Here is a 19661-nt window from a genome sequence, read left to right on the forward strand (position 1 = left end):
TGACCATAACATCATAATTCCAGCTTTTGTTAGTCCCAAATCAGTCAACATACACAGCTTTAATGAGCCTTAGCACATCTACACACGTGTTAAGGCGCTTTAGCTATTCACACCTAAATTTAGGCACGAATTTAGACACGAATAGCCTAAAATCGCATTTTTAAGGCGCATTACCTATGTGTGGACCTGTGCCCTTAATGTGCCTTAAAAATAGCTAATGCACCTTAAATTGGCATGTGTAGACACGCCCTGTAAGATAGTACTGTCCCCGACTATCTTATGGTGGAGTTACTTAGTTTACTGCATCTTAATATCAATGCATGTGTAGATGGTGATGCTTTACAGTCCACTACACAGTAAAGCACATGTGTCGATGCAGCCTGTGAGTCACTGTTTTGACATGTTTGCCAGTTGTCCAGTCAGGATCAGCTGGTCAGGATTCAGAGGTAGCAATTTTTCAAACAAGATAGTCTGTTGACCAAGCATTAACTATTAAGCAATATTGGAGGCATAGTTAATTATTTGCATTGGATAACTCACTTTTTAACCATTATAGATTGACTGGGGGGAGGTGGGGACATAGACAACAAGTGAAAACTCATTTGAGGAAAACATTGGGAGTGTAAGGATGGTTAACGGTGTTGTGTCCTTTCTGTTTTTTCCTGTGATCATTTTGCTGGGGAATGCACCTTTCTGTGTAAGTATACTTCAGCTCTTTGCCTCTATAGCCACGTTCAGTTATTTGCAGAACTGTTACCTATTGCTTACAAAGATTAGCTGTGTGTCAGGGACTAAAAGTACTGGTTAGTCTAAATACAAATCCACTGGAATACTGTGGATCTAAAAATGTGAAACCCTCAAGCATTACTGAGATGGCATCTCATGTAGGCGAGTCTCCCGGGACAAGAGGACAGAGAAGAAAAATGTAATAAGAATGTAAGTTGAAAGATGGAGCAGTGTCAGACTATGTCTGGAGAGACAGTAAAGAAGCAGGTGGGTGTCATCATGTCTAACAAACACTGTGGGTCAGATCTCCCACTGGTGAAAATCTGTTACAAAATGCAGTAAATATTTGACAATGGTTAAACAGTTTTGCCTTGTTTCCTTGTAGTCCCTTGTCCCCCAGCCTGTCTGTATCTACCTGTTATCTTAGACTGTAGGTCTTAGAAGGCAGATACCAACTTTATTCTGTGTTTGCACAGCACCTGAGGTTCCCACAGGCCCGCATGCTGCATAATTAATAAATAAGGATACTACCCTCTTCAGGCTGTCAACTTTGTGGTCCATGTTCTTCTGTGCATCATCCATACCATGGTTTTCACTAGGAAAGCATGTATATATTACTGCGTATTCTGCTCAATAAAGACATGTTCAAAATCAGCTTTAGTTTGCCCTCATACCCGACAATCCAGAACAACTAGATCCAATTGATCTAGTATTGACTCCTCCTTTATTATTATTATTATTCATATAATAATAATCCATACAATAGGGGTTCTGTGCCATGTATTTAATCAGATGTTGCTCAGAAACCTGCAAGTCTCAGGTCCCAATAATACAAAAACCATACAAATCATGATATGTGGTCCTTGTAGCTGGAAACCTTCATCATTTCAGAGGGTTTTTGGGGAAAGGGTCATGAAACATGCAGGGTTGCATGGGTGTTTGGTGGTGTCTGTGTATTGTTAAACAAAACGTTGGACTTTGTTTAAGCTAATTCTGGTGAAGATTAGTGGGTTTTGAAATTGCGGTGTTAGTACAGTGTCATGGGATACACACATGTTCATGACTTAGCTAAACATCCCATATGACTAGTGATACATCTCAGACTTTATGGGGAAGAGACAGTTTCCATAAAAGGATAAATTAAAAAGTCCTGTTTAGTCATTTTATTTAAGGAGATAAATACAAAGGCAGCCAGTTCAGTGCTTTTGTAAAAAAGAGTCCCGCAATGCCATCTAAGGCCACGGGAAATGAAAGAGTGGATGTTTGCAACAAAAAAAGGCAAAACCTTATTGACTTTGCATAATCTTATGAAACCACCTCCCATGTGATTTAGTAAGGCAAAGAGTTTAGCAAGGGTTGTTTTTTTTAGTGTTGTTTTGTTTTCCATATATAAGGTATTAGGGTCTGTTCTTTTTGACTTTGTTGACTTCATTCTTGGTCAAACCATAAGAAGTCAAAATAGCAACCAGCACTAAACTGGTGACAATGAGAAGGCAGGGCTCTCAATCTGGATGCTTCACAGAGTAAGCCGATCATCGGCTGGGGTTCAAAAAGAAGTCCTCCTTCTGCAGTCCAGGAGTGTTGCTGGGTGCCTTAGGAAGGATGAGGTGGTTTCTCAGGGACTGCTGTTATGGAAAGAACTTAAGTACTCAATTATGGGCCAGTGGGATGTCTGAACTTGGCTGTTCTGCAGGCTTACACAAAAACAGCCAAATCCACCCCTGGTCAGATAGTTTGTGCAATGAAGTGGCATCCAAAAAGGGACTCGGTTTTTAAGTGAGGTATCAGGCTTGTGAGGGTCTTCAGCAAAGGAGTGAATATCAACCAGAAAGCATCATAGATAAATGTGGTACATTAGGATTAGATGCTGATATCTTGAGATGTAGGAGCATTTTACCAGGCAAATGATTGCATTGATTTCAATGGGGATAATTGTGGGCAAAAGGTCTGTTTATTTCTCATAAATAAGGTATTCAGCTTTGGTACCAAGAGTGAACCACCCGCCAGAGAGCTCCAGAGTTACTAAGACAAAGTTCCTCTCTGTTAACAAACCCCAAAATTTTACATCTCCAACATCAGGAGGAAAAGATTAATAACAATATATTCAACATGGCTAGGGAGCACCAAATCCCTGGTGTATCAAAACTCTTTCAGATCTATTCACTCTGTCCTTAGAGAAAATGAAATAATGACTTGGAAGCAAAGGGCACATCGACACATGACGCTACATCATCATACATAGCATACATGGGTGTCTACTCATGTCCAGCAGCTACTGTGCCGTAGCAGCACGCTCCCCCAATATAGCATGCCGCTATGCTGAAGTAGCTGCTAAAAATAACTGTGCATTCAGTGCAGTATGGGCAGTTAACCATGCACCGGGCATATGGCACAGTATGGGTGGTTACTGAGCCGTGCTTTAGTACAGTACTTCCAAAAGGAAGTACTAAAGCACGGCACAATAACAATGTCACCATAGGGCAATGTGTAGACATGCCCAAAGAGTAGTTAAAAGTAACTGTTAAAAAGCACTTCTGTTCCTCCAAGCACTTTGATCGTGTAGATTTTCTTATGAAAGGTTTTCGATTTTTCCTTCTGCTTTTAATAATTTGCACAATTTCATGTTTGTTGCAATTCATTCCGAAATTCTAGATGTTGACACCTTTAAATTGAGTCCTCTGGGAGAACTATATAAAGATACCTGTGGAGAGCGTGATCATTTTTTTTTTTGAATGGAGTCAAGGAAGCGTTTTTGACCCGACTGGTGAATTTATGATCAGTGATTTGGCACAACACAATAGGGTTTTTATTAATTGATGTATCATTAGGACTATCCGTCCACCAACCGCAATGGATACAGCACGCTTGATCCACACATGCATTTGACAACGTGCTACGGGGATCAATACTACGGTACATCTATGTCAGTTTTGTAGATGTGACAACACCATCCGATCTGAGCTAGCTCACAACTAAGAGGCTGCCTTAATTCCAGCAATTCCAGCGTGGCAAGCCTAGCCCAACTTCAAATCTCTTACAAATTTTCCTAACTACTCTTAAATAGTAGATTCGTTAATTAGCTTTGACAGTTTTAATCCCGCTTCCCTGTAAACATCGCTAAGGAAAATAGACTATGTATCTCCACCCAGAAAAGTCATTAACGTTTCTAAAATGCAAACGCAATTCTGCTGTCACTGAAAAGCAGCACGACAGAATATTCAGCAGGCTAGTTTTTAATAAAACATGTTTTTTCTTCATAATTAATATAACAAGGTTTTCTGGCTTAGCACTTGGCATGAATCCCAGAGAAAAAAAGGGATGGATTGCTGTGACGTGACCATTACATGACAAACATGTTACGAGAGGACATTTTTGCCTTAATGATTTGTTCCAAAAAAAAATAAAAAAATAAGAGGTTGCTCTGAAAATAAGTGGAGTCAAAAAATAATGGACTTGACACTCCTGCTGATCTCAGAGAAAAAATTAAATTCAAGTTTTCTCTCTCCCTTCTTCCCTTTCCCTACCTCTTCATTTTTTAATTTTAATAGTTTCTGGTTTGAGGAGCTTTTATCCATTTACTTTACCCAATTATGAAATGGCTTCTGCTATATTTTAACAATAACCAAAAAATATTTTAGACATTAGATCTCACCGCATCAGTCAGAAACTAACACAATTCCCAATGTGTGTAGGCCAAAATTCTCCTGTGAGTTCAGTTCAATTTTACCTGAACAGAAATCGGTTACACCTGTGTAAACACAAAAATCCCACCAAAAGGCACTCGGGGAAAAGAATTCCATCCTTAATATCTAAACTCGACAAAAATAAGACCACAAATATGCCCACTTTATTCATCTCCTGTATATTTGATAGCGAACTGTGAATTAAAATATAGAATTAAGACTAAAAACCCCACTCTTTGGTGTGTATCAGGGATCTCTCTAATGGCTGAACCATAGGGGACACGCATTTACTGTAACTACCCATGAAGTCCCCAAGGTCAGTCTCATGTGACAACTCATCCCGATGGCTGTTGCCCTTGTCAGTAGAGCACACTGATGAAGTGAATTTGTGCTCCTGGTCTGTGCAAGGCACGGTGTCATTCGCATACTGGGGTGTGCTCTATTGTGTCCTAAAACAAATCGCAGTATAGAGGAATGTGAATTGTCAAACCAGCATCGATCATGGTCAATCAAACACAACATCTTTTCTCTACGGCACTGGCCTAAGCTTAACTGATGCTACAGAAAAGCAAAAAAAGCCTTCATAGTGCCCCTAGCTAATTGTGCAATGCTTTATCGTAGAAGGAAACATTCCTTTCTGACCCCTGAAGGCAATCAGCTTATGCCCTGAAGCACGAGGGTTGATATCACTGGTAACTAAAGGGACTTTAATGACATTGCATAAGCTTGAAGTCTAACAGAATAACCTCCGTTCTTAGCACAGCCTGAAAAAGTGTTTGATGATGCACAGCACTCATGTTAGGTGATAGGATCTGTAGCCCTGTTGAAACAGATTGTGTAGCTTCTTCCTCTTCTCCTGGCTCCTGAAATGCAGCCCGATTTCCTCGTGAGAGCATGAATCCACATGCTCCACAACAGAGCCACTTCCAAAGCAACCACACATTTCCAAGCGGGTTCTCAAAGCGCGAAGATCAACTTACAAACCTAAACCTCTTGCAATACAGTAGCCGGCAGCCCACAAGCAGACACTCTTTTCAGTAGTGCCTCCAATAGCCATGCCTTCAGCTCTCTCCTCAGTCCAAAGGGACTCCCATATCAGATGCTAAATCAAGAAAAGGTTTCCACTTAGTAATTATGGAAATAAAGACATTAGGCAATTTCAGCTGTGGATGTTCTGAAACCAGGCACATGTTCCATCATCCCCTAAGGCAAGCAAAGAGATTTCAGCATGGAAATCCCATTGAAATAGAGTTGGTTGACTTTTCTGCTCAAAGGCTTTAATGGAATACCTCTTAGTAAGACAGAGAGGTACCTGGAACCTCATGGCTATGACAGAGTCCTTAAAGCGAACTATTTTCAACTATAAGAATAATATTACATATTTGTTCCCCATGGGAACACATGCTGGCCGAACACCAGTTATGGTGTTGGCTGAGTGATAGGGTCTTACTGCTAGAAAAGTCACCTTCTCTTAGAAATTAGGAATGTTGCCATCCTACACAGTAGCAGCCAAGAATTTGGATGCTAGTTAGATAGTCAGTCAGTGATTCCCTTCTGGTTTGGCAGAAAGACAAACAATCCCACTGAGGGCTATCGGCATGAACAAGAGCTTCACCGTGGAAAGGCAGTTGTTTGTACTATGACAGCTCTTTCATGCCTAATGTCAATAATGGACAGAAGTTGTTCAAATATTCTTCCTTAGGTTTCAGTTTACATTCTGCATCGCTTATGGTTGCAGTGTACAATGACTGATCTCCAAGTTTGTGGTCAAGTGCGTATGTCCTACGCTGTCAAATTCCACGTCCTGCACTTAGTGACATTAGTTTTTCACAGCCTCAGTCTCTTGCTCTCTGCAGCCTATTGTGTTCTGCTTTTCAACAGCTGCTAGTGAGACCACTGTCCTTTTAGGTTTTGCATCCGGTATATATTTTGCTGTTTCTATAGCCCCTGGTAGATGTTGAAACAATAGTATGATTGGGTTTGGAGAAATGTTATGCCCCATTTCAACCATTGCACCTTCTGCCATTCCAGATGTGCGTGGCAGGAAGTGCGACATTTCTCTGACCCCAGTCACACAACTGTGGAGATGCAGATCAAGCAGGGCATGGCTCTATCTCAGACCCAGGGCTGCCTCCCGCCTTCAGTAGGCTCCAGACCCTGGACTGTCTAGGGCTGGTCCAACAATCAACCAGGAGCCAGACAGTGTCAGTTCTAGTTTGAGATCCCAGAGCTGTCCTGGGCCAGGTCTGACAATCAGCTGACTCTACTGTCCCAGGGCCAGTTCAATACTCCAAGCTGTCTGGACTGGTCTGACAATCAGCTGATTCTTGAGCCCAGCTGTGGGTCTGGTTCAAGACTCTGGGCTGTCCAGGGTCAAGGTCAACAATCAGCTGGGTGTCAGCTGGCCTAGGGACAGTCCTGGGGTCAACCAGTTGCAAGTGCAGCCCTGGGATGTCTAAAATCTGTGTGTTCAGCCCAGCTTCCTGCAATCTGGCCTTTTAAAGTGCCTTGTCCTGAAGCCCCTTCAGAGACTGCAGGGTGAGGCAGGAAAAGCGGCTGGTGTCATGAGGCCAGATCAGAGCCCTGGGCCCAGCTGTTGTCAATCTGAAATTCAGGGCAGCTCATCCCCTGTAGCTGCAGGGAAACAGATATCACCTACAATGCCCAGCTGGCCCTAATGAGTCAGTCAGAGCAGTCAGATCTCTGAGGATACACAGGTTCTACCTTCTCCAGACTTTAAAAACTAAGCCCAACCTGAAGTACTCCATCTGGGTAAAGACTGAAGGTCCTTGCTCCTGACCTCTGCGCGCTTTGTGCTTTTTCTTATCAGAGCTTTGGTTTTGTTTCTTGGCTCCTGCTTCTGCTTCTGACTTCTGGCGTATCCTGATTCTGGCTTCAACTCCTTGTTCTGGTGTTGATTCCTAGCAGGTGTGTCTTGACTTCGGCTTGGCTTGTGATCCCAGCTCTCATTCTGACTCCTAGCTCCTGGACTTCGCCCATCTTTCAGGTGACTGTTCCAGACTTGCCTGTGCCCTGCTCCCTAATACTTGAGCGTGGGGCTTGCCAGGTTCCTGGCAAGGAGAACCCCTCAACTCTGGGGAACCTTGCAACCTCCTCCCTCTGTAGCCCATTTTCAGTATTGGGACTGGGGCTGTCCCAGGCCTGATGTTGACCCCATCCCTACATACACTCATGCTGCCAGCCAGCTGCTTTTCAGCACTGGCTGATAGGTGGCCAGTGAGTGGGGGGAGAGAGCAGTGTACTTTGGGATGTTGGAGGAAAGACCTAACACCTGATATGTGATATGCCACACATTCATATTAAAGCATGATAGAAACCAGCTCCAAAAAATATTCTACATTTTTCAAGCAATGTCTTTGTGGCTGGTTGGCCATTTTTTATTGTGTATTAATTACTTTGCATGTGTAACATGTCTAAAAACATTGTATAATGCAGTTAATTGCACAATAAATGTAGTTGGTGTCAGGTACCTATTATGACAGGGATTTTTCATACCCAGTGCCAAGAAATTTCTCAAGTATCCTTCTGTAGATTTTAGGTAACCTGCATTCTGGATCCCTCTTGAGTTTTTTTTTTTTTTTTAATATGCAATTACTGATCTTCTTCTACTGATCTTTGAGGTACCCATTCAGGTTCTGTGTGTACAGCATGCAGTGAGGGGTGACAAAATTCTCATGGGAAACTTTAGGGATGAGAGGATGAAGTGTACCATTAGGTAAAGTTTCTGAAAAACAGAGGCTTCTAATTCCCCACAAAACATAGGATTAGTCTGTACCAGATGGTTAATGCTCAGTAGCCTAGGTAAAAATTCACATTGCACCAGCTACCCCACACTACCTATGTGGGCACTCTTAGTCCCAATTAAAAGTAGCTCCATGCATTGCAGCTTACTAACTCCAGAGTAGCACATGCACACTGACTTGCATAGACTCTTCTTTGCTAATGGAGTATGCCGTGTCAAATGGAGCTGACCTTTGTAAAGCTGTTAGCATCTGTATATGGTATTAGTGTTTGCTGGAAGTTCATGTCCTAATTCACTGCATACTAAGTCTGGCAGTAGAAGTCTTGCCCATAGACACTTAGGGCACTTACAGATGTGCAGCTCCCTGGTCTAATTCATGGAGCTTCACAAGAAGTGCCATGAGTTAGGATGACTCCTGACCCAACAGAAGTTCGTGAGTTAAACCAACCCACAGTTGGGTCAGGAGGGTGTGGGATCCAGCTCTGCTTTGAGGGTGATCTAGCCAAGGAGCTGCATGTCTGCAGCTTCTCTCTCCTAGCCCCGTCCCCTGCCGTCCCAGCTCCAGTGCTGTCTACATGATGGGGGAGAAAGGAAGGGAGGGAGCTCAGGTTGGGGCTTGCCCAGCCTGTGCTGGAGAGGGGGGCAGGTGGATTGGATCCCCCTAAGGTGGGGGGGTGGGGCTCCAGTCCACCCATATACTCTCATATAATGGGGGTTAATTTGCTGCACAATCTGGGACTCGTAAAGCACTCTGCAGCCATGCACTTCTGTCAGGACATGGCCGTAAAGTGCTTTAAAGGAGCCGATTGAACAACAAATGTAACTTCTGTATGCACCCATAGGAGCCTAAATCCCACTGCATTTTAGTGCAACTACTAAATGCCTAAATTGCTGATGAAAATGGTCCACAGGCTCAGAGATGCTTCTGAAAAATTTACCTCTTACCATCAAGCAGACATTTTTCTCAAAGCAAAAATTGCAGGGCTTTTAGAAAGCATTCTGCAGCTATACTGTATGCAGAGGAACACACTAAAAGGTCAATATTTACCTTATGGCATTACAGGATACTGCAGGATATAAAAGAATTTCACAATTTATTGGAGTTAAGTAAATAGTCCATACATGGCTTAAGCAGTAAGATAAATAGCCCAAGAAATGTCACTTTTTTTTTTGTTCATAGATTCTTTTAGGTAAGTTAAATAGATGGTACTTCTCACATCTCTCATTATATCACAGATTTTTAAGGCTAGATGCACATGATCATCTACTCTGCTTTGCTGTGTAACACAGACAATAGCACTGCACTCTTATTTCAGCTTAAAGCTTGCAATATCTGTTTGCATTTCTGCATTTCTGTTGTTAAGGCATCTCATTTTGATTTAAAGACTACTACTGATAACAAATTCATCATATCCCTTTGTAAACGGTTTCAATAGACTAATTACCCTTACCATTTAAAATATGCTTTTAGTCTGAATTCGTCTCTGTTTAATTTTCAACTAGATCTGATTGTATCTCTGCTCTCCAAAATTAGAGGAACTGTAGTATTGGAAATCTCTTTTCCATGTAGACAGTGGTAGATCATGATCATGGGGTCACTTCTTACGCTTCTCTTAGGTAACTAGAAGGTAATTCTCCACTCTCTCCTTGTATCACGCATAGATTTCAGACTTCAGATCACTTTTCTGACCACTTTCCAATTTGTCAATACCCTTTGAGCTGTGCATTGGCATGCATAGTTCCAATGGTCTTGCTAATACTGGAGCCAGAGGGATCGACGCTATTTGATATGTACTGGTTCATCCAAGGGTTGCCTTTATTCTCTTAGCAACTGCATTACACTGACTGACGTGTCCCCATAATTATTTGCCACTGCACCAATTTTTGTGTCATCAGCAACTTTTATCAACAATGCTTTAGAGTTTCTCCCAGCTAGTTGAAAATGATAATTAATAGCATTGGGCCCAGAACCAGTCCAAGCAGGGTTCCACTCAAAAAAGCCCTGTCTGGTAATAATTCTCCATTAACAATTACTGCTTGCAGTCTATCAGTTAGGCAACTAGTTTTTAATCCATTTGATACGGGTATTAGCTTTGAATACAGAGAATTCAGGGGCTGAATCCAATAGGTTACAGAAGTCCATTATGTTAACAAGGTTATCTTTGTCCACCAAAATTATGATCCATCTAAAAATAATAACAATTTGGTTGACAAAATGCATCTTCCCTGAAACTATGAGCATGAATTACATTTCCATTTTTTAAATTGTTTACTTGTTGCATCCCACGCTGGCTTCCTGTCATTCGGACTAGGAACAAGGTCAGGCTAACCGGCCTGTAGTTTCCTGGATCATCCCATTTACCATTTCAAATATTGGCACAACATAGCCCTTTATTCAGCCTCTGGAACTTCCCCAGTGTTCAAGATATCTTTTAATATCAACAGTAATGGTCCAGAGAGCCCTTCAGCTAATTCTTTTCGTTCTCTTGGGTGCACGTTATCTGGCCCTTTGTCTTCCAGAGGGTTTAATTTTAATCATAGGCTGCAGAATGAGGTGGGCCACCCGGGCCCACTTTTAGCAGGTTAAGTTATATAACCCACAAATGCACAATTGTCATTCCGGTTAAAACTGTATAGCTATTTTTTTAACTGCACAGCTAGCTAAATGAACGTGCTAAAAGTGGGTTGGGCCACGGCCCGGGTGGCCTACCCTGTTCCGCGGCCTATGATTTTGATAACTACTTAAATTCATTGCAGATGGAATGGAAAGAAATACTCTGTCACTCTAAGACTGTGAATATGCCTTTCTGCTCTTTTTTCCCAAAGACAGAACAGAAATATTTCTTGCACACTTGTGCCATCTCTGCATTATGATGAATAATTTCTCCCTCAGGGTCTGGTATCAGATCTATACCATTGCATTTGTTCCTGATATATTTAAGCATTTCTAATTAATGTATACCATTGCATCTGCTTTGGAGTTTTCAGCCTTTTTTTCCCCACTGTAACCTGGCAATGCAGATGCTGGCAGCCAGTCCTACTTCCCGGTTTCCCAGCATTCTTAGCAGCGCTTCCCATGACTTCTCCAAAGAAGGACCCCTGGAGTTCACTTTCTCACCCCCCGAGAGGGTCTGGTAGCAAATCAATGAGTGAATTTTCTGCACAGAAAGAATGGACAGCAAACAGCCAGGTGTTTACTGCCTGCTCCTGTGCACAACAGGAGCCCTGGGAAAGTCAATACATCCTGTTTGCAGGGCATTTTGCCAGCTTTTGTTGGCCTACTCTTGGTATATTTTTGTCTTTAAACTACCAGCCTTTCTACAAGTGCTTGTTTGCTGCAGGGATGCTTCCAAAACTCATCCCAGCGGTGCCCATCTCTCATCCAAACTCTCGCCCCCAGGTCCAGCTGGGACCTGGTGGGAAATGAGCCCACGTGCACCAGCAAATTTAGAAAACCTCACCTGAACGGTGGGTTTATTATGCAATTTGGCCTCCTGGTGCCATAGTATTACTGTATCTGCCCCACAGGGCTTGCTGTCCTGTGGGCCCCTCTCCAGCCACCTTTTCATGAACATGCTAGGAATTAGGGTAGTTGCTTTATCCCCCTAGCATGCATAGAAAGGACATACGATACAAACATAGCGCTCTCTCACATACACCTGTGAGGATGAGATACTCCTGCGTAAGGGGCTTGGGACTCCCTAAACCAGCACCCTTTGAGTCATTTTATCCTTAAATAGGCAAAACACTTAAGAGACCTTTGCCTTACAGCTCCCACACAGCCACCTTATTCCCCTCAGTCCTCCAGGCAGGAGCAAGGCTTCAATCTCCCCTAAGGACAGTGAGATACTTTGGAAGATATCTCAGCTAAGCAAATGGATCAGTTAGTTCGGTGAGTCCCATTGCCTAAGTCCAGCCTCGGGTACCACAAGAGTGTCTTTCCTGCGCTGCCTCCTTTATAACGCCTGTTTCTCGGTTTCTTTTTCTCTTCCAATTATTTCTCGACTTTAATCATAGTAATGAACAGGCCTGCCCCTACACCATAATCGGCATCGCCCACTGCATAATGCTCTCAGGGCACCGAAGAATTTCCCGTGAGCTCAGAGTCGATTCCTGGAGTCTTTACTCGGACATAAAGATTTAAAACCACCCTTTGCGTGAGAAAAGGCTGACCGGTTTAGTCACGGGTACACAAAGCTCAGAGTCCGGGCATGACTGTTGAGTCCTGCTGTATTGCATGAGCCAAATCTTCCATTTTCCAGAGGTTAGAACGTATCCAAAAAAGGCCTAAAATGAAAACAGAAGACGTCCTCTTCATCCGCAGTGTCTAACCTTTCTGTTCCAAATCTAATAAATTAGCTAATGTGCATCAGTCCTTTGGAGAAACTGAAGCCTGGGAAAAAATCCTAACAATTATTACTCCTGTTATGAAGGCCTGTCTAAATTTTGCATTTCAGCCATTTTTTCCCCCTAATCCTCTCTCTAGCAAGTCAAGATAGAAGTGACTCCATACTCAGCAATATACCTCTAACAAGATAAAATGCCTCTTCCAGGTTTTTTTTTTTGTAGGGCTTTTTTATTTTTATGAGACTGAAGTAATAAAATTTAAAATGAGGTCTCTGAATTTTTTTAGCTTCATCCTCAGTCTCTACAGACTCAGTAAGAGCAAGATTCACATATTCAGCACTTTTTTGTTTCTTTTTTTTTTTTGCCTCTTGAGAACACAAAGTATCAGTGTCGAGCTGCAGAAACGATAATGTTTGGTGAAACAAACCCCAGAATCTATTTTTTTTTTCTTCTTTTGTTTCAATCCTGCTTCTGACTTGTTTTATTAGAGTTTGATTAAAGGGCAAGTGCCCCCTCTGCTGGCCATAAAATGGATAGCAACCCACGAGGCTTAAACACCTAAAACCGAAAAGTTCAGTCCTTTCCACTACACATTGCTGGGAATCTTAAAAACTCGACTCTCCTGTTGTTTCGCGCATCACACAGCAACTCAAGGCACTGATGAAAGGGCAAGATCAAGACCATGGCGGGGGGAAAGGTGTTGAGTTTTTTCGGTGCCCTCCAAAGCAAAGCTCTGCAGAAGATTTTGTACAGGCAAAAAATCTGATTTGGGGCCTGTAACATGCCTTCAAGCCAGTGCAGTTTGGTGTATGATCAGATGTAATGAATAAATGGAGGAGAAGCACTGCAGATTTGAGAGGCGAGTTCTTCCCTCCGTTGCATTAGTGCAGCCGAGTCATTAGGGTTGCAGTCGGGTAACTCGAAAGAAAATGCAGCCCGTGTGCTTTAGTATAAAATAATATTTAATGCTTAGAGTCGGACTCTAACAGGACTTTTCCTTAGAAAGCAGAGGATAACATTCCTGCAGCTCTCTGAAAATTAAGTTCGTAGCTGCATTGCAGGATAGGGAAAGGCCTCCCTACAGGATTGGGCCCCATTGACCGACATGCTCAAGAATGTAACAGAGCAGCTATGCCCTGAAGAAGTTATGGACTTACTCGGATCATCTGCGATGTAATAGAGTATGATGCCCTTGCATTAGGTGGAGAGGAGTGTTATGTACACCAAGTATTCCCCTCCACTGCCTGCTTTTCTTCTTTATTTAAGTCAGTAGCCTAAGTAGGGGGTAGAAGAGTGGTGCACCACCCCCAGAGGGGGAATAAGGTTGCCTGCCGCTGATACTACCAGCCCTGCTGCTGTGGCTGTCCTGGCCACTGCCCAGGGCACAAAGACTGCTTGTTATATATACCTTTGGTGTAAGATATGTTCAAGGGAGAGGATGTGTCAGATGCTTAGCGCTTGTGGAGACCTAGAAACAAAAAAGGCATCATCTCTGAGCTAGGTGCCATGGAGGGAAGGGCCACATGGCCTTTTCTTGACATAAATAACCTTCCTTACTCATTGTGAGAGCATTTCCATTCTTCACGCAGAGAAGCTGAGGGGTAGAGCAGTGCAAAGGGTTTCACCAGGCTTGTCTGTAAGCATCAACTGAAATCCCACTGAAGACCCCCCAAGTATGGGCTCCCACGCTTTGCTAAATAATGAAGGACCCAAACACATGCTTAAAAAGAAGCCTTGGTTTATGTTTGGGTTTTTGGAGGGGTGGGGAGAAAAAGGAGGGTGGATGAATTAGGACATAAAAGCTGAGCAGGCCCCTGATTCGGATAGACAGGGAATGATGGGAATAGGAAAGGAGAGAAAATATGTGGAAAAAAACAAACACACCCACAACAAATGGGGAAAGGGGAATGCTTTGCTTTTTAGAGACTGTCTATTCCAACAAGCCTGGCTTGTTTCATGTATTTTGCCAGAAACAGAATAGGTCTGGTTTCTGGATTTTGGTGTAGACTCATCTTCCAGTCCAGCTTTGAACTCATTGCAGAAAGGATTATTCTTCTTGTTTATACAGTCCCCTTCATGTCTGGGCTATAGCAAGGAATTTGGTGACGTCTGTACCTGAACTCAGGGAATATCTACCGGGTGCCATGTGCTTACGGCATTGTTGTTGACGGGCGTCATCATGGTTAGTCATTTGAAGGCATTGGGTGACTGTGCATCATCCCAGGGTTTAGAAACATGCTCATATAGCACCTTATTTAATTGCAGCTGCACCAGGGGCCTTTGTTCTCTTACCTTTGCTACGGTCTGCTCGTTTCTCATTGAAGTCAGTGAAAAGTGTAGAGCTGAAGACTCTCTTCCCTCTGTTACAAACACAAAGGGACACAAACACGCCCAAAGCAAAGTATTTTGTATATTCAAGCTAGTCATCACATGGTGTTTTCTCCATCATTTGAGCAATTCATTAAACATCAGCGTCTCATAGATCTGTGAGATGATATAAAGCAATCTAGGAATTCACCTGTGTGCTGGGGAGTGGGTGTTTGTTTTATATTGTTTGTACTCCTCATAGTATATCATTTTATAATGAGATGGGGGGGGTGCGTGTGTGTGTGTGTGTGTGTGTGTGTGTGTGTGTGTGTGTGTGTGTGTGTTACCCAATTACAGCTTAAGAGCTGCAGGGTTGAGCCCTGCTCTGGACCCAGGCCAAAGGCTGCGCTGTCAACCCAGCTGTAACTGGACACTTGATCAATCAGGTTGAGGATTAAAGGTAGCCAGACAAGATGTTACCTCCCTCTCTTATGTGCCAATGGCCACAGATTTCGACATGCGTTAACCACAGTAGCCCAGTTGATATATCTTTAGCCTTGTTGATATATCTGCACAATGACATACAATAAACCAGGCTTAAAACCACAAAACAAAGCAAAAAACCTCAAATCAACCCATGAATGCTAGCGTGAATACACAAGCTAATTGCTTTGGGTGTGTTTACATCCCTCAGCGGTAGTAGGACAGGAAGTGCAGCCATTCATCTTTATGCGCGCTCTCATCGTGTCTACAATATCATACCTGCAGGGCAAGTGCGGACATCTTAACACGACATGAGCCGTCAGGGTAGTCCATTCTTAGTGTCTTATTGCTAGGGATGTGTGCAGCAGGTAGGATTCAATGAGACTGTTTTAAAGACAAACCTTTGCTGACAATTCAAGCTCTCCCAGAGCTGGCAAGGCTTAGCCTCACTTTATTCCTCTAATACTTCCACAGCCGGGCCCTGACTGATGTCCAAACAGGAAAGGCTGGGGCTCTGCAGGAGAGGTCGGAAGGGGTGGGATTTCCACTGAGGAAGTCCTGGAAATCCTCTGCAGAGCCCTAGCATTGTTGGATTTGCTTACTCTTCAAGGGGCTGAGCCTTCACCTATTTGAGTGAACAGGGATCTTTGCCCTGACTTCAAAGGGTGCTGGATCAAGTCCCAGAGAAGCATGTAAAGGTTTGGGAGCGCTTACCTGGACTCATCCCAGAGGGCTGAGTGCCACTACAGTTCCAAAAACAACATTTACTTAAACAAATGTTTTGGTTGCTTCGAAGGGAGACACACAGAGTTTGAACCATTCAGACTGGGTTTCCAAAAGGGTTCAGGGTCTGTGCCTGGGCCAGGATTTTCAAAGCTCAATTCTCATGTAAACAAGTGCTGTTGAAAACTGGGGGTTGTTGAGTCCTCGGGAGCCAGACATTTTGTGTAGGTGCCGACATGGGAGGCAAGCCTGCTGGAAAATCCTGCAGCTTCATCCATTACAAGTCCTGGGGACATAAAGCTCACTGGAAACACATTGTCACTGAGCTTTTTCATTGGCTTTGTATTCAGATACTTAAAAAGTACCTTTTTTTGTCTCATGCAGTTTTCCAGCTCCTATTCCTTGTCGGATGACTTGCAGACTGGTAAGTGGTTTTGATTTTTTTCCCATTAAATAATCCACATATACTCCACTGAGATTAGGGACTCGACTCACCAACATCCTCCCAGGTGTTCCCTTCAGATTCTGCTGATGGTGGTGCAATTGCTCACATGCTTGGAGCTAGGTGTGTCCTTAAGTAACTGCATGAGTTGTCACTACCTTGCATTGTGCACCTCTGTCTTCTGCTTGAAAGGTGCTTGGAGAGTCATTTACACCCAGCCCTTATGGGGGGAAAGGAGCTGAGAGAACAGATACAGGGTTTGGTGAACCCAGGCAGGGTTGTATTCTCCGTGTTAGATAGATAACAGCCGGCTGCCAAAGAGACAGATGAAGAAGTGGGCTGGTGGACAGATGGAGGAAATCTCTGATTCCAGTCTCCTCTTTCCTCTCCCCAAAATTCAGCAAGAACAACTTCAGTAATGATGAGAGCTCCTCTGGTGTTAAAGTTGTCATGACCAATGTTTAGGAAGCATCCTTCCTCAACACCCATAGTGCGCAGGCCAGTTCCTTGGTCAGCACACCAAGAGAGTATATGACTCTTTGTTATTAAACTTAATGTTGACCAGGCACATCTACACGAGACATTTTAATGTGCAATTGCCTAATTAGCTCTGCAGTAAATGTCTCAGCATCTGCATGTGCAGTGCTTTTAGGACAGAATAAACTAATTAACCCTGCCATAAGTTAGCACTTGTAAATACAAGTACTAGCCTATGGTGGAGTTTTTTACTCCAGAGCAATGCACATGTAGGCACTGATGGAGCTGGTTAGGGCATGAGGGTGCTTCAATGTGGGGGATGCTTGCTGGCTAGCTCCATACTGATGTACCCTTGTATCCCAGCCAGCCCCTCCACTGCACCTTGAGCTCGGTCGGAGTAGCCCCAGGCTAGGAGGCTAACCTACAGAGCCCCCTGTCAGCCAGGACTGCTCCAACCTGGCTCAATGTACTGCAGTCCCAGGAGCATGTTCAAACACAGCACCTTGGAGTAATAAACCCCGGTGCAATATGTGCCGGAGTTTATTACTGTGCATTAATTGCATGTGTAGATGCACCCACCCAGATATGCCCTGATTCTGTCCCATTGAAGTCAATGACAAAGCTATCCTTTACAGTTGTGTTATTGGTAATCACTAATAATAAAGACAGAAAATGTATTTAATAAATTTTCTTGCAAACGGATGGCAACTTTCTCCAATGTATTAATTGGTCAGTGATATTTGGGTTACTTTCATTGGCTCTTGTTGCTGACAACCCAAATCTGAAAGTCCAGCAGTGTAACTAATTACACTTGGTTGTATGAATCAGGCAGTGTAGCCTCAAGTCCCTTACTGGTTGAAGGGAGCTCTTCTCATGAGATTTCCACTGTGAGGGTGCCAAGAAGACAAATGCCACAATTAGTTTCATGTGAGTATTTGAGCCCCAAATTTGGCATCTGTGAGCATTGTGGCACGGATCTCATGACTACAGCATACAATCCTTTTGGCCACCACTTGCCCTGACTAGTACCCTGTGAAAACCAATTGACTTCACCAGTTTTGTACAATGTACAAATCAGAGGCCAGCTGAGATGACCACACATAACTTTCCACCTAATTTTTGGATCCATTAATCTTGCCCACAGAAGATTTGACAAACTCCTGCTATAATCTAGAGAGGAAAGAGTCACCTGGCACAAAGTTTGGGGTGAAGACCTTACATCCTGCACATAATAACAATGATACTTGAGTCTAGTGGCATCAGTGCTTGAGAGGACCAGGGCACCATGATCACGTCTACACAAGATTCTGACTGCACAGCGACTCATTACTACTGCACAGTAGTGTTGCGTGGCACGAAGCGAGATGCAATGCTACTGTGCAGTAGTAATGAGCTACTGAACAGTCGGCATCACCAAAACGCCATTTGGAGAGACTGCTGCACAGTAATGCCGGTTACTGTACAGTCATTTAGTACTTGTGTGTGCAAGTACTAAATGGCTGTGCAGTCACGACTGCACAGTCAGCATCTCGTGTCGACACGGCTCGTAACTCATACAGCCTAAGAATGATCTGTGTCACAAGACCATAAATGCCTGGGGTAAAGAGATAAGCAGGCTATGGTAAAACAAATGGTCCAAAATGTTAACAAACCATAACACTGAGCCAATGGAAACTAGCAGCAATAGCTGAACTGGACTGAGTAGAATAAAGGCTTTGAGCGATTGGAATTGCTTTGAGAATGAACTATGTGGTGCTACAGGACACTTCTGGCTTTCCCATACTAATGCCTTTGTTTGGAAAAAGACTATTTGTGGTGGTTAGAAACTGTAAAAATCAAGAAACTCTCCATCTCGTTGGCACAGCAGATGGTCAAAATTATGCAAATACTTATTAAGCGTGACTTCTTTCCATCATGAATCAGCATTATTTCCAGTGAGACTATTCACAGTAGTAAGAACAGACTCGTTCATCAGTCCTATTAGCAAGAACTTCCCATCAAGAAGGCTTCTAGCTTAAACTGAAGTTTGGACCCAAACTGAACCATGTAGGAGTTACTTAGAAATGTTACTAGGATGGGTACGTTATTCTTATAATTTGTCTTGCGATGGCTTTTCAGATAGCTTTTCAGTTATTTCTAGCCTGGCCCAAGTGTAAAAGGGTCAAAACACCTTGCATGAAATCTGTGTCCTATGGAAGTCAGCAGGAGTTGGTCCACTGAATAAAATGGGGCAGCCCAAGAAAGCAGCCTTTCTCTGTTGTTTTCACATGCTCTGGAAATGGGAAATGCGAGAAACCTTTCAAGAAAGCCTGTTCTGATTTGAATTGTGACTTAAGATAAAAGTCCCTAGAGGCTGAAGAGCTCGAATAAACTTTGGATACGCCTATGGTTATCTTGGTGGGGATCTGTGATACGTTTTAGCTGTGCCTATCACTCATCTTGGCATCTCCGGCCCAGGAGAATTGCAGTTCAGGTGAATCAGATGACATCCCAGTGCATCATACTCCCACTGGGAACATTTGCCATGGCTCGATCCAGGTAAAGTGTAGAAAACTGTGACTGCCAGCGTCAGGACAGCTCTTCTCTCTGTAATAGAGTTCACATAAGCTAATGAAGAAGAGGTTATTGATCAGAAATCCATTATTTGATTGATGGGTCTCGACAATGCAAAAACCAGCAGATGAAAGCTTGAACAGTTTAAAAGATCACC

The 19661-nt window shown here is 43.3% G+C and overlaps 1 protein-coding gene across 3 annotated transcripts in view; it reads left to right on the top strand.

Annotated features, from left to right (window-relative positions):
- Positions 1-565: 565 nt before the first annotated feature.
- The window catches only part of HABP2 (hyaluronan binding protein 2), a 38665-nt gene continuing 19569 nt past the window's right edge, over positions 566-19661 (top strand). For all 3 annotated transcript variants that reach the window (XM_025203173.1, XM_025203172.1, XM_025203174.1), the window contains exons 1-2: positions 566-697; positions 16417-16456. In XM_025203173.1, coding sequence (XP_025058958.1) covers positions 629-697; positions 16417-16456 — 109 coding nt within the window. In that variant the 5' untranslated portion in view covers positions 566-628. The remainder of the gene's footprint in view (positions 698-16416; positions 16457-19661) is intronic.

Source organism: Alligator sinensis, unplaced genomic scaffold (assembly GCF_000455745.1).
Source record: "Alligator sinensis unplaced genomic scaffold, ASM45574v1 scaffold559_2, whole genome shotgun sequence".
NCBI lineage: Eukaryota > Metazoa > Chordata > Crocodylia > Alligatoridae > Alligator > Alligator sinensis.